Genomic DNA, 16,392 nt, shown 5'->3' with positions numbered 1-16,392 from the left:
GCTAGAGGGCCCTGGCTGCATTGCCTCTTGATTAGTGTTGTCTGCTATTATGCTGTGAGTAAGGGTAGTCTGTGCACCACTCACCAGCTGGAACACAGTTGGGGATGTGAGGGTAGTTGCAGCTGCTGATTCAGAGTCGTGAAGATTGATGGTTGAAATGAGTAATTAGGCCGGTGCTGCCACGAGGAAACCTCTGGGGTGATATCCAACCTCCCAGTGCCTGCAGGTTTAACAGCTGGAGGGAGGCCTAAGGCAAGGACCAACACCTCGCTGTTAATGATCAATTAACAATCAGTGGGGGGGGGGAGTGACTGACCACCGGATTTCCGGACAGAACAAGTCATGCTGCCACCACTCTCCAATGCTGACTCATTAATGGAAGGGAAAAATGCAGCAAAACTGCAAACAAAATGACCACTGGAAATTTTTCCCTTAACCAAAATGGCCACTATGATGACTAACAGCTGGAAAAATGGCGCCAAAATTAAAATCTGCAAAGTGATGGCGCGAACGGATGGGTCCTCGCACCAATGACTGTCGTGTCAAATTCTCAGGTATATTGTAAGCGGCTGGGCCCTCACGCCGTTGACCGCTGCGTGAAAATAAAGGGCAATCACGGCGGCTCCCAAGCCGGCTCACATCACCCAGCAATTTAAAGGGACAGCGCGCGCCCAGAGAAGCCCAGGATAAGCGCCGGCAGCAAATAGCAGCAATAGACTCAAATACAACAACTGAAAGCCAGACCTTATTTCTTTGCAGAATGAAGAAGAATTCGGTTGGAAAGTCCAAGTTAAGGTTAAATTTCTGTTGATATTCTGGAACCACTTAAAACATGTCCTTGGGCTAGGCTGAATTGAAAAAATCTGAGGAGCCGGAAGAGGAGACATGGCTAAAGAGCTTTCAATTCAATCCAGGGCAGTCAGGCAGAATTTAACCCATGCTTGGACTCTCCAAGCAGCGTACAGGAAAAAAGAAATAAGAATAAGAAGGTGGTGCCACATTATTACCTTTCTTTTGCTTTATATTTACTAGTTACATCAATGCTTCTAAAACATTTTCGTTACCCCACACTGCTTAGCAGAAAAAGTAAAATATTTAAGTCAATTTGAATTATCCTATTATGATTGGATAATGGCTTTATATGTTGTTATTCAAAGAAAATTCATATTTACCCAATTTTGAACAATTTTTCCAGGTTTGGAAAGCACTGGATTACATCATTTTTCTTTCCTTTTTACCATTTCCATTTGTGCAATCTCTTTTTCTCTTAATCTAAGTTCTCTTTGTTTCCTAGTTGCCTTCCTTCCAAGTGGCTAGTTAACTTTCTGTCTGCATTTTAATGGAACAACTATTTAATCAAATTAAGCATGAGGATAGCCATCAAACTGATCCTATCATAATACATTCTTCATATTACAAAAAATTAGAAAGACCACATTCTTATGTTGAAATCTCATTTACTTACAATGTAATACTGTGGAAGTCGGGTAAGCTTGATAAAAAGTTTGTGGCTGGAAAGATTTCCCACAGGATGAGTAGCATGATTAACTAGCTGCAATGTTTCACTGCTTACTGTAGGCAAATGTTTTATTGATTGTTTGCAACGCTGCTGCCCAAGCCAAAACCTGAAGTGAACACAAACAAACAGGACATTGGTGGTATTCATTAGAACAAAGCCCATTTATTCTGTAGTCTTGGCTTCAACTATGCAGATATAGTAAGAACTTCCAGCTAAAAAGCAACATTTTCAAAAACCACTGTACAAATTCTTGTATTTAGATACACATCCAAGAGAAGAATGATGGCATTTTTATCCCATCTTTTCATATGTAACTCAAGGTGGCAAACATACCTATATTCTTGACTTCCATTTTCCCTACAACCCTGTGAGGTAAGTTGGGCTGAGACAGAGTGACCAGACCAAGTCCCCCAGCTGGTTTTCATGCCTAAGGGAGGCCTAGAACTCGCATTCTCCTGAGTTCTATCACTCTAGCCACTATACCAAACTGGCTTACATACACACAAAAGACACACACATTGAGTATACATATACTCATGTGTGTGGGTGTGTGTACATATGTGCATAAAAATACATGTAAAAGTAAATTGATATGTTAATTTGTTAATGAAGTCTGGCTGCAACTTCTAAGGCATGATGAGCTAGACATATCTACAGGACAGTGAGCAAACAACCAGTTCTTTGGAACCTCTCTGGACAAAGAGGGGAAATGAGATTGCTCACTGTGCTCCAGATAGGAGATCCTTGTGAGAATATTGCAGGACGACAATCTTCTATAGGTCTGAACACTGGGAGATGAGAGAATCAGTCATCAAGCTGACAACTGCAGCAAAGCCTTTTAAAGAACACGGAGTTTACTAACCTTGCTTTCTTTCTTTTTTAATATTTTTTTTATTAGTTTTATGACAGAAAAAACACAAAAAGAAAAGCATCATCTTTCATTACATCTTGTAGAAAGCGTATCCATTGGTCACAAATACATTTCGTGTGTTCTGTCCACAATCACATATATTCCATTCAGTTTAAATTGTATATGTTAAAAATTTATATATTTTACTATTACCATACCACCATTTTCATTTAGTTAAGATTTCAAAAACACAGCCACCTGCTGGCATTTTTTCCCCTTCCCCCAGTTTCAGTCAATCTGCCATGTCTTATATCTTTATAACATATTCTAAGAAAAAAGAAGCCAATTAGTAGGACATCTAACATTTCCTCTCCCTAACGTATCTTTATTATTATTATAGTTAACTGGGGTTATTTACATTTTTCTCTTCTCTTCTCTCCACAGACGCAAAAAGCAACAATCTCTAAACAACAATCATTAATATGTGTTAACAAAATGACCATTTAAAATCTAAGACAAGCTAAAGAGAAAAAGAAAAAGGTTGACATTTCTAGTTGATAATCACCAAAGTATATGTTAACCTTCCCTTTTGTTTTTATAGTTAAAAGACAGGGGGGGGAAAAAACAATTGTTTACCATTTCTAATCCAAATTAAAATTTCTAGTTGATAATCTCCAAGGTATATATTAACATTCCCTTTTATTATTTTAATTAGAAAAAGACAGCGAAGAAAAAAAAAGAAAACAATTGTTTGCTATTTACGTCACATCACCTCTTATTCTAATCCAAATTATTTATAACTTCATAACAAGGTGTAAAACACACATTTATAGGCTTTATCATTTCACCAAATCTCAGTTGCAATTTGCAGCCTGGTTATTTATCCTAATTAAGGTTATCCTTGTTAATATCATTATATATATATATATATATATATATATATATATATATATATATATATGTATATGTATATGTATATGTATATGTATATGTATATGTATATGTATATGTATATGTATATGTATATGTATATGATGTATGTGTATATGTATATGTATATGTATATGTATATGATGTATATGTATATGTATATATGAATAAATATTCAATGATAATCTATAAGAGTCTACAAAATACTAAAATCCCTACTTATTAACCATCAAAAATTAGCTAATTTTTATCATCAATTGGCATTATCAGCCAGTGTCTTTCCAGTAGCAAAATAATCCTTTCTCTCTCGCCAGCAGTTGTGTCATTTCTATTATTCTATTAACATTTCTCGCCGCACTCTCATGTAGTTCCATTGCTCTTTAATTGTTATTAACGTAGGCTTAACTTTGGTTATCTAACTTGTTTCTGGATATATTTGTCTTCTTAGTTCCACCTTTTCCACTCTTTTTTTCCCTCCTGCATCTTGAAGTTGAAAGAAAGGCTCCAAGTTGTCAAAAACACTTTTCCAGCTTCCCTTCTTTTCACTTTTGCTTGTATTTGGTCCATTGATGGATTCATCTGACATCTTATGTTTATTATCTGTGTTTCCATTCTCTTCTTTGGTCTCTGGGGCTCCAATCCCCTCCTCTTTAACTGTAGCACCCCATAAATTGTCCCATTTCTTGTCAAATCTCTTAAGTCCTTCTGCAATATTTTGAAGTCCAGCCAGGATGTTTTGGATTATTAGATTTTCTTCCTCTGAATGTTGATCCATTTTTCAAAATGCAAAGAAATATAAAGGAAAAAAAATAGGAAAAGGAATCTGCCACTCTAGCCTGTCAAAATTTTAGGAAATGTGTCTGTATTTACTTTGAATCTTAAACACCAGTTCTTTCAAAGTTTTTAAAATAGGGGGGGGGGGTTAATTCTTACTTGTCTTTTCCTTCTCTTGCCAAAATATTTACCAGAAGCACTAACAAAACAGGTTTCGTGCTTTAAGTCTTATCAAGTTTTATAAGCAAATTCCAAATCCTTCCATTGCAAGGTTAGTGAAAACAAGTGAAGCAAAACAAAGGATACATTGTATCCAAAACAGAAACAAAGTTCAGACTTTGGCTTCCAGGTGGCAGATTCAATAATTAGTCAATTGTTATTTTTTCCTTTCCCTTAAATATCTTTCATATAGTTTTAACCAATAGAGGGAAAAATTTGTTGAAGAGAAGTTTAATTTAGCAAACAAAAAAATAATAATTAGGCTACTAAAAAGGAAAAAATAGAAAAAAAAAGATCAGTCCATAGACTACAAGCAGGGAGACAGGAAATGTTGCAATTCAATCCACAAAACATCGTTACTAACTACAGCAGGAAATCTTCTAATAGCAGTCCAATAAGTGTCAAATTCGGCGCTTTATTCTTACTTTGAGGACTAGTTATTATTATTTTTTTAAGAAAAAAAAGTTTCTTAACACAGATCTTCTGAAAGTAGAAAAAAGAAAAAAAAACCCTCACCAAATGGAATGCTTTCGCTTCGTCTCTTCCTTCAAGAGCCGTCTCCGACTATGCCAGCCTGGGGGCTGCCTGTTTGTACCCTTGGGTGAAACAGGGACTTTGCGATGTCCCTGTGACCAGCAAGGCTTTGGCTTCCCTGTCACCGTCTCTTCGGGACGGTTTAGGTCCTACCGGACCGTCCAAAGACTAAAGTTTCATTGACGGACCCAGACTGTCGGGTCCATGCGATGTGTCGTCGTGACGTTGGCTCACTAACCTTGCTTTCTGATCACCTTCAGAAATTACTTATCTAAGTATCTTAAAGCTACTATAGTCTTTGAAACAGCAATTCTGATCTGGTGTATCTACCTTTATTTCTGAACAAAAGAAAAACTGACTGTAAGTTTAAGAACTTAAAGAATTTAAAATAAATGGCAGAATAAATAAATAAACTTGAACTAAGAAAGTTATAAACAAATTAAGGGCGAGACAAATTTGGAATATTGAAAAAAACCTTCTTGGATTTTGTAACTAACTATATAAAATATAGTAGGAACCAGAATTATTTTTTGTAGGTAGGTCATAACAAAGATTAGACACTTTGCTATTTCAATTGGATACTAGAGGAAACAAAAGAAAGAAAAAAGAAGTGTTTTTTATTAGTATTGGAATTTATAAAATGATACAATATGCTGTAATATTTGAAATGTTAAAGATCTTCAAAAAATGAGACCAGAAATTAGTAACCACAATATCAACAATATCAGTAATGATGATTGCTTGTATGGACAAACTCTGTCCAAAGATGCTAATGAAGAGATAACAGATGTGAAACTGTAAAATCAGAAATAATGGATTTTTAAAAGTGTGGATTAAAAGATAGAGAAGGCATTTAAAGTGCAAATAAAAGTGGATGGTCAAGATAATGATCTGAATAAAGAATTTTTACTGGATATTCAAAAAGAAGCTAACTGAGGTTTTAAAAATTAAAGGGATACCAAGATAATGACCTGGATAATGTCTTTTTACTAAATTTACAAAAGAGTTCAAAAAACCCTAGTAATGAATCAAATCCTACAATAATATTTGAATGAATTAAAGATTAAGATTTTCAGAAGTAAAAGGAAGGAATATGAAGTTGGTTTATTTGATCAAGATTAAAATAAAAATGTTTTTGTAAAGTTCTGGCAATCCTTTATGAACTTTTTGCTGACAACAGGATTGAAAAGTCTTATCAACTTGTTTATAGATAAATAAAGGGTTGTGGGAATAAGATAATTTGCCTGTAACCTTATACAGGGTGAAAAGCTACCAAACTTGTTTCTGGTTGTGATGAAAATTTGTATTCTCTTTTCCACTGTGAGATCAGTTTATTTATTCTCTGCTTTTGTTTCTTAGCGAGTTTTGATTCATAAACAGAATTATTACTACACTAGTAATTACTAGATTAGCAATTTGAAACTGGCAAATGAATGTGCATTACTAATACTCCACTCAAGAGGTTTGTGTTTCAGATACACATGTATGACAATATTTTAAATGATTCCAATAGTGTTCAGGAATAAAAAAGGTTTTAACCACAATTCATGTTGACCAATCAAGATTATATTAAACAAAAGAAAAGTGACTTTTCTTTATTTTTGCTAATAAAAATCTATGCCGTATAACATGTTAGGAGCTATATATTCAGTCCTTTCAAATAAACAATAAAGCTTCCCTGTTGTAATTACTAAAAGGCAGCCAAAGCAGGAATCAGAAAATTATTCTAAAAGTGAAATTGTTTTTATAATGACAAAGAAGTGCATTTCCTGGAATTGTTTTTACTAACTTGAGCTGCTGAAGCCAAGGAATGATACGCTTCATATCATCATTGACAGACTTCTCTACATCATCCAAGGTCTGCTGATCTACAAAGAAAAGGTATTAATTATTTAAAATATAATTATTTATATATATTTAAATAAAATACAGGATTGTAGTCAAAATAGATTTCTGTTGATTCTTTTATTTTAAACAACCTGTCAGCCTCTACTTTGCTTGCTTGCTATCGGTTGCCATAGTAACGTGGAGGGTGGGGGCTAATAGTATTTTGGAAGGGAATTACTAGGTACCGGAGGAGATATTGTTAGGGAGCTTTGTTTTCACAATCTTCTGCACATGCTGATGGCTTGTGTTTGGACCTGGCCACAGTCAACTGTCTCTGCATACCAACTGAATGAAGCCACCTGAAGATGCACCCCACATGACATCTTTGGGAGCTGGAGATTGGACATTGGGTTGGTATAACTAGGGGGAGGGTTTTGGGCAAACGTTTGATATGTATACGTTCGTGCTAAATCAATCTCCATACAGAAGGGATTCCAGAGTAACACATATATTATAAAAAGACAAATACTTTTTAATCAAACAATAGTAGTAATATAAAAACTATTCAAAGTAATTCAATTTATTCAATTCAATCATTACAGTATGTTTGTGACAATAATGAGAAATGTCATATAGAAAAGCCTTTCTTTGGTAAATTAATAGTGATTTTTCCTACTGGATTGTACATGAAGAAAGTTCTCTTATGAAGATTTAATAAATGCAAGAAGTAGCACTCCTTCAAATGTATTGAGGATGTTAAAATATAGAATGTTGCACTGGGTGGGAGTAAAGAAGAAGCCTGTACTTTAAGGTCTATAGTAGCCTTGTTTTACATAGACAAAATTGTCATGTATTGAAAGCCTCTGAATTAACAGCATCTCCTGGAATCCAATCTGAATGTTACTAGAGAGGAGCACCATGACATGGTCACTCTTATCACAGGAGACAACATTTGACACAGAAATCAGTGAAGGCTATTTCTTTGCAAACTGTATTGGGATTCTATACCGTTAGGATTGCATGGACCTCCTTAAAGCCTCCTCCCACCCCAATCCCACTCAAGGATAGCTATATGGGAGTAAAAATATCAATTACATTCTATCTTTATTAGGATCTAATTAAAACAAAATATGATTCAGTTTCATTTGTGTTGTATTCAAACTCCTAGAATATCACAAAATATAACACACAGATCATGTGTAGTTCTTAATCAAAAGTTTTGCATCCATCTATTTTATATGAAGTAAATTGATATTCAATTTCTGTAGCCATCCTTCTCAGTCTATGATTCTGGGTGGCTTTAAAAAATACACAATTAAGACATTAAAACATTCTAAAACAAATAAAATTGATCAAAAATATTCAAAATATATCAGCCAAGATACTTGACCAGTTAGCAATACAGCCAGGAAACAGGGCCCTTGACACATTTCAGCACCCCAGGCTTGGAAACACAGCCAGGTTTTTAGGGCCTTACAAAAGACTAATAAGGTTGGGGTCATTATGCTCTCCAAAGGGAGGGTACTTAGTAGAGCAGGGGTCATTGTGGAAAAAGTCCATCTTCCAGTCTCTGGCAGGAAGCTCTTTGCTTGATGGGATCTGCAGCATGCCTATTCTTCAGGCTCAAGATTGACAAGAAGATACTCTTGGAAAAAGGTAATCCCGCAGGTAACCTGATCCCAAGCCATGTATTGTCAGAAAGTTAGAATTAGATATTATTATGCTTCAAATTGACCCATGGAAAATGAATTAGAACTACTTTAATTCTCATTTATGTCAGAAAAAGTAATAAGGATCACTAAATCTGGCTGTAATCCAATTCAATAGACTCTATCCAATATCCAGCATAATTGATCTTCCACTCTACTCTATGAGCTTCTCAATGTGTACCAACCATAAAATCTACTAACAGATTTTAAAACACTGGGAAGAAAGAATTATTTTGCTAATAACCCATGGTCCAGTATTTCAAAACTTTAATAACTGCGAGGACTTCTCACTGATTGCTGTGCAGAACACAGTGTTCCCTGTTCTTCCATCTTCCATCTTCTTCAATAATTTTTAAAATAGGATTTAAGAACCAGTTAGTTACTATAATTTATCTAAATCACCACTTGGCTAATAAAGTTATTATGTGAATGGGGATCTACAAGAAAAGGTTTTTGATTGATTCAGATGCTTTATTAATCACTGAGGATCCAGTGATTATTATTATTATTATTATACAATTGTATCACAGCGGCCAGTTGTTTCGCCAGATTTGGCATTGGTTGCTAGACGGGCCCCACCCAGGGGCCTAGGACGTCGTAAGGTATTTTCGTAATATGCGTGCAGATCCAAGCAGTGCGGCTTTTTGCATTTGACTGATGGTGATTTTGTCAATTTTTAACTATTTTAAATGTAATTCCAGTGCTTTGGGAATAGCACCCAGTGTGCCAATTACCACTGGGATTACCACTGCTGGTTTGTGCCAATTCCAGTGATGATGATGATGATGATTATTATTATTATTATTATTAACAATATCAACAATAATTTAGGTATCTTGTACTGTATTACAAAAGGGCAAGTAATATCCCTTAAATTTAGAATTAGTTTAGCAACTGGTTAAGTAAAACAGGGTCCTCAAAAGACAGATAACCCCAAAAGACACAATTCAAAGTTCTGCTGACTGCCCCCGCTCTGAAGTTATCTGATTGTATTTTGGGTTCTCTGCAACTGGCCCACATTTATGACCATTTGCAGCATCCTGCAGTGATTTAGGACATTTTTTTTGCTTGAAATGGGTGTTTACTTTCAGTTCCTAAGGGAAAATAACTATTGTAGACAATGGATTCATTTTAAGACCACTGCTTTTAATCACTAAAAAAATATCACAAAATCAGTGCCAAGTCTCCGACTAGCGAACACAAGCAAATCAGGCTTGGCTCCTTCTCAAAGGTCTTCTTTAATGAGTACATCATATCGACACAGCTTCAATGGAAAACCAAATCTAAACCTTTCCCGCGGTTACAGTATAATTAAACTAGGAAATAACTCCATCCCCAAGTGTCACAGGTCACGTTGGTCAATTGGGTTAATTGGTGGGCTCTTCAGGCACTCCTTCCCCAACTTTAGCTGTTGCCAGTAGAGGTGACCTTGGTTCTCACGAGAAAGCTCTTTGTTCTGTCTAGTAATGCATTCCAACCTCCTTCCCCCCGTGTCGCAACTGAGGTATAGAAAGATGGCTGCAGCCAGATTCAGTTCAAAGTTGACAATGAGATTGCTCATGATGGAAATCCCAAGCTCCATTACAATTATAAGTCAAGGACTATCTACATCACAAAAAGGATGATTATTCGATCCTGGAAATTTGTGTGCCTACTAAGTTCTAAAAGTTGAATTGTTAAGATCTGACATATTTCATGTTTTGAATGGTTATTTTTTTAGACAGACAGGAAAGAGCAGGCAATATACTTCCAAAACCAAGATTCAGTTTCTCGTTTAAGTTGTAGTAATTGTGGAGAACTGGTTGGTGTTGCGGCAACAGCTGGAAATAGCGGAGCTCTGCCAAGTTCCATGAAAACCAACTGATATCTGCTTGCTGGGAGACCCTAATGGGTTAAAGTTGCCCTGGAGAGGTGGTGAAGGAAGGAGAAGTGATTCATCGACCACAAGGAAACCGCAAGAAAGTTGTCCAAATGGACAGCAGGGACGACGGCCATTTTTGGCAAGTCACAAGCTGTGACAACTAGGACAATAAGATTTGTTTGTTAGCGGTTCATGGACAAAACATTGAAACTGGGTGAGACAACTTCTAACTTTTATTCTAGAGACCTAACACAAGTAAAAGAATGTTAAAAAATAATCTCTAAATGTTAAGAAAATGACGATTGGATACATGGAGAAAGATTAAAGACCCAGATGTGAAAAAAATATCTAATAGAAACTTTAAAATATAGAAAGCTTGGAAAAGATGTAACAATAATTTGAAAAGTGATTTGTGGGAAAAACTTTTTATTTATTTATTTATTTATTTATAACCTCCCCTGATCAGTTGACAATCAACTGTTGTTTTTCACACACTGTTTAATGGATTTGGAGCAGGAGAGCCATCTACTGGAGGAAGAAGATTACTGCAGTGTGGGAAGGCGGATTGTTTAGGATTCACAAAGAAAAAAAGTGAAAGTAAATAACATCTGGAAGCCCACTTGACCTTGATTCTAATTCAGTAGGCGATTTAGATGTTTGAAAATATCTTGCAAGCTTTTTGAAAATCTCTAAGACAAATTGAATTGCAAAAGACCGTTGGCCTACCTAAACGGTCTTTCTATGTGCACTGCGGGAAAATCCAAGCATGGGTTAACTTTGTCCATTTGCCCAGAGACTGAGTTAGAAAAAAGTCTTGACCATGCCTCCTACGCTTGACAAAGCTAGGTTTTTTAAAATGAAGACACAGCCAGTCCAAGAGATGGAAATATGAAAGTAAGTCCTGTTGATATGGAAACTGTGATCTTAAGTCGTGTTCTGATTCTGGACTGGATTGGTCACAAGGGCAGGGTTGGATTCTCCCGCAGCACACATAGAATGACCATTCAGGTAAGCCAATCTTTTTTCTGTGTGCTGCTTGGAGAATCCAAGCATGGGATATGCCCAAGCATAGTGTCTCAAAGGCGGGAAATAGACTGCTCCAGCGTCCCCGAGTCTGAATGAACCCTCTGCCACCCGAAGGATGCCTTGGCCAAGGCCAAAATGTCCAGTTTATAATGCCTGACAAAGGGCGATGGGAAAAACCATGTTGTCGCCCTGCAAATTTCTTCAACTGAAGCTTGTGTCACCCAAGCAGTGGTTGTGGTAGTGGTCCTGGTGGACTGAGCCGTGATACGCCTGGGCAATGATCTGGCCTGGATTTCATAGGCCTTGGCTATGCAAGCCTTCAACCATCAACCCACGGTGGCTGGAGTCATCTTCTGTCCCATGGAGGCTGGTTGAAAACAGGGATTCCATCTTCCTGAAGGAAACTGTTCGTATTTGAGAGCCTTTCTTACATCGAGATGGTGCCACTTCCTCTCTAGAGGTTGTGTGGGCTGTGGACAGGAATCTGGGAGGATAATCTCCTGGGCCCTATGAAACTATGAGTTAACTTTAGGTAGAAAGGAAGAGTCTAACCGTAGGACAACTCTATCAGGATGGAGTGGTCCCCGCAGACCGAGAGGGCCACTAGCTCCGAGATCCTTCTGGCCGAGGTAATGGCCACGAGGAAGACAACCTTAAGAGTCACAATGGATAGTGGGTTAGTGATGCATTACGGGTGGCCTGAGGTTCGATGCCCCTTTCAGGAAGCTACATACCCTTGGATGATGAGCAAGGGTATAGCTATCTCCACCCGGAAGAAGCGTTGATAAAGCAGTCACCTGTTGATGAAGGGTGTTGGGGGTCAGGCCCCTGTGCAACCCACTCTACAGAAAGTCCAAAACCTGTGGAATCGAAACAGTCATGGGAATGATATGTCCAATGCGGCACCATCTGCAAAAGGCAGTCCAGGTGGCATTGTATACACGTAAGGTGGAAGGCCTTCTGGCCACCTGAATCGTTTGGATGACCTTCCCGGATAAATTGTCACACAAGATATCCCTTTCAAGTGCCAGATGGTCAATTGAAGCAACGGGGCTCCGGATGGAACAGAGCTCCCTGGCTGAGGCATATTTTTTTAAAGTTTTTTTTATTTTTTCATTTTCATACAAATAACCACATGTATACTGTTACATAACCAACATTATTTTGTATTATTAAATATTTATGTCAATTTGTCTTACCATCAACCCCCAAGATTGATTATTGGCTCTTCTGCTCTCCATATACCACATTTGTACCCTATCCATCACTTTCTTCTCCCTCTCTCCTCCTTCTCACTACCTCCTTTCTTCCCTGTCGTCCTTCTCTTCTCTACTTCCCCTTCCTCTCTCCTTCTCCTCTCTCCCCTTTCCACTCTTTCCTTCTCTCCTCCTCTCCCCCTCCAGCCCTCTCTCATAATCCTCTCTTCCTCCCTTTACCTCTCTCCTCTCTTCTCATTTCATTTACTTGGTTTATTTCAGCCTCTGAGCAGGCTCCATTTTATCTTGATGGTATTTATAATTTCATTTCAATAAACATCTTTGATTTTAACATATATCCTCCTCCTTCTTCTTTTTGAAAGAAAAACAAACAATATACATATATAGCAATTATATTTTTAACACCACCCCCCCCTTACTTTTGGCCAAAACGTGGACCTGGTTACAATTCCCAGCTATTCTCATCATAATATTGAATAGTTATACATCATTACACACCGCAATTTTTTAGTTCTGTCTCTATAATCTCAATAATTTTCCATTATAAGTATGTTTTATGCTTCCCCTCCATTTTTCCATATCTTAACTTAGCTTACATTTAATTGTCTTTAAATAACAATCCTTGCTGTTCAATGCTCATTACAATTCCATTAGTCTGCTATGCAAAATAACAAGCAAGTTCATCTTAAGAATTTTATGTGTCCATATTTCATATATTTTGACCTATAATTATCTTTCCATTATCATATTCAATCAATTAGCAACTCCGTTTAACTATCATGTAAAAGAGTAAATCACATCCCTCTACTTTATATTCTCCACATAACAATTTCTAAATATCTGATTTCTTCCTAGTAAATCTTTTATCCCAAATTCTAAACTGCTTTTTCTTTCTTTCTACTGGATATATCTTTTTTCTTCTCCGCCCACTGAGCTTTTGGCATATCCTCTGTCTCCCTGTCTTTTCTTCCTCTTTTCTCTTATCGCTTCTTTCTTCCTTCTCTATTCCTGCCTCTTCCCTTTTCTGTGTTGGGACATATCCCCCCTTTTCAACTTTCCCTATGGCACTGTCAAACCAGTGAAATCTTTTGTCTGCTTTTTATTTTCCTTCGTTTCTACCATTTCATTATCCTCCCCCTCTTCTTTCCTCATTTCCTGCCTCTCAATTTCTAACTTCAATATTCTTTTTAAACTTAATTTTAATAATTTATGCATTTTTTAATAATTTCACGTAATTCTTCAAATTCCAACCTTTCCATAATGTCCAGTTCCAAGATTACAATTACAAGATTACTATATATATAGTTAATTATAATGTAAGTTCCAAGTTTTCCACAGTTTCTTATTTCACAATTCTGATCCAACTTATATTCCAATTCAGCTAAAATGGAGGGGAAGAGAAGAGGGAGCCATCATAATCACTTCGCTTTTTAAAAAAATATATTTTTATTCTTTTTAAACAAAACAACACATACAAAACAAAGCAAGAGAACAAAAAAGAACACCTTTCCTCCATTTCATCAAGCATGTCGTTTGGTTACATGTTTTTGTGCATCAATTCTTAAGTTTAGGATTAACATCACTGGTTTACATTAAACCTAACTGAATGTTTCACTGTCATTGAGCATTATGTGTTCAAATTACCATTAATATTCTTTCATTTGTAACAATCCTTATTTCCTTGAATTCATAATTATCTATCAAATAAACAATGTGTCTTTAAAGTATTATAGTATCACCTATCTCTAAGGGGGGAAAGCAAAGATTAGAACAAAGAATTCCCATTAGTTTATAATATACATTCATATTTTCAATTAACCATAATGTCACCAATCATCCAGAGTTCCAAGAATAGTTTCCCATTATTAATTATTAATCCATATAGTGGTTAAGTATTTCAATTCATGTATATATCAATTATTCCTTACATCATCATTGATCCATTTAATATACAAAGATCTTTCTAATATAAAATAGTCACTTTGCTTTTTTTGTTCTTCCCTCCAGCAAATGGCTCTGTATTGTTTCAACTCGATGATTCCCAGCAATACAGCTTGATATTATTAAATCCAGTTTTAAATCCAGACAAGAGGATTATAAGCGGAGAAAATTGTACTTTTTCTTGATTTTTTTCCTTGTTACTTTCCATCTCTCATTAATTAGAGTTGCTTAAGACATGTAAATTAGAACAAACTCGAACAAAGCAAGTCCCTTGGTATGTTTTAAAGTTTCGTTTCTCGTCACCTTCTTCTTTCCCTTTATAGAATTCTTAATTGTCAGTTGTCAATTAATCTCTTTTAAAGACACAATCTTTTCAAATCCAAATTCAAAGTTTGTATTTCAATGGGTTAGTCAAGTCTCCGTTTCCTCATTTCTGTCTCCAAGTTGTTTAAAACAAGCAGTTCTCTTTGGGCTTAATGATTTAAACCACAATTTTTTCCTGTTCTTTCTTTTCTTTCCACCAAAATCCCAATCTATCCGTCAATATTATTTATACTCACAAGGTTCTTTGCCTTTTCCAGATTCTGATTTATGTCAGTTGGTTAATTAGATCTTCTTACCAGGTTTCACATTCTATTCCTACACTATTCTTGCTCAAATGCTTAGTCCAGAAGCTCCCGACTTGATAGCAGCCATGCTGCCTCCCAAACACCGATCCAGAGAGCTAATTTCCGACTTACAAGGAACCTGTTACATTCCTCTGGGTCTAATGAGATGCATCTCCTTCTTCACTTTCCCCCCAGGAATGTTCCGATCCAAAGATCAATCAGCATCAGTTTGTCAGACAGAATTTACGTGAGGCTCTTCAGACCCCATGGTTTTTTCTGTCTGTCTGATTGAGATACTTCTGGTCTTTCCCCTGGCTGAAGGGTATCTTGTCTGGAATTCTCCAGGGCCTGGAGACTGAAAGATTGACCAAGTCGGTATACCAGGGGCGTCTGGGCCAGTGGGGAGCGATGAGCAGGACCATTGCTCTCTCCACAAGCACCTTCCAGATGACCCTCGGGATGAGGGGAAAGGGCAAAAAGGCATACAGCAGCTCCTGAGGCTAATTCTGCCCCCAGTACAGAAAACGTGGCGAAGAACCTTGGGAGATGAGTATTGGTCAGATGAGCGAACAAATCCACAGTCGGCTCTCCAAACTGTGGGACAATGCCTGGAACAGTTCTGGGTGGAGACGCCACTCTGCATGGTCCACCATTGCTTTACTCAACCAATCCACCTGCACATTCACTATTCCAGAGATGTGCTCTGCCCCGAGGGAGAGGGTGTGTGACTCCACCCAGAGGTCTAGTTGCTCTGCCTCTAGCATGAGGGATCTGGAGTGGGTGCCCCCTGGTGATTGACATGGGCCTTTGTGGCCACATTGTCAGTAAGGATTAGGACATGGTGCCGTTACTAGTTCCTGAAAACGCCGAAGGGCTAGATGGGCAGTCAACTAGTTTATGTTGTTTAATAGCTCCTGTGGGCTCCAGCGTTCTTGAGCCACCTAAGTCTGCGTATGGGCACCCCACCCAAAGAGACTGGCATCAGTTGTTGTTGTGATGCGGTCTGGTTCCCTGAACAGGCACCATCTTTTGCAGAGCAGGAGATTTCCACCAGAGCAATGATTAGAACATCTTGGAAGGTACCCAAACTTTGGTGTTGGATCTGCTGCTGCTGGCCCTCTGGTACGGAAGGAGAAACCATTGCAGGGTCTGTGCGTGCAGTCATGCCCAGGAAACGATGTCTATGTAGGAGATCATTTTCCCCAGGAGTTGGGAAAGGACCGCCAAGGGTACTGACCTCTGTGATTGAAGATGACACCAGTGACCAGATGCTTGCTTGTTTGTTTGTTTGTTGTTTGTTTATTGGATTTATATGCTGCCCTTCTCCCAAAGGACTCAGGGCGGCGTACAACATTTAAAAAAACACATATTACAAAA

The 16,392-nt window shown here is 37.4% G+C and overlaps 1 protein-coding gene across 2 annotated transcripts in view; it reads right to left on the bottom strand.

The window, feature by feature from the left end:
• Positions 1–16,392, bottom strand: part of MED14 (mediator complex subunit 14) — a 160,653-nt gene that overhangs the window by 87,725 nt on the left and 56,536 nt on the right. For both annotated transcript variants that reach the window (XM_032219528.1, XM_032219529.1), the window contains exons 12-13: positions 6,616–6,694; positions 1,466–1,625 (exon numbers count right to left, since the gene is read on the bottom strand). In XM_032219528.1, the coding sequence (XP_032075419.1) occupies positions 1,466–1,625; positions 6,616–6,694 (239 nt within the window). The remainder of the gene's footprint in view (positions 1–1,465; positions 1,626–6,615; positions 6,695–16,392) is intronic.

Source organism: Thamnophis elegans, chromosome 6 (genome assembly GCF_009769535.1).
Source record: "Thamnophis elegans isolate rThaEle1 chromosome 6, rThaEle1.pri, whole genome shotgun sequence".
Classification (NCBI taxonomy): Eukaryota; Metazoa; Chordata; class Lepidosauria; order Squamata; family Colubridae; genus Thamnophis; species Thamnophis elegans.
The sequence above is the reverse complement of the archived record's forward strand: the minus strand, read 5'-3'. Positions and strand labels throughout refer to the sequence as shown.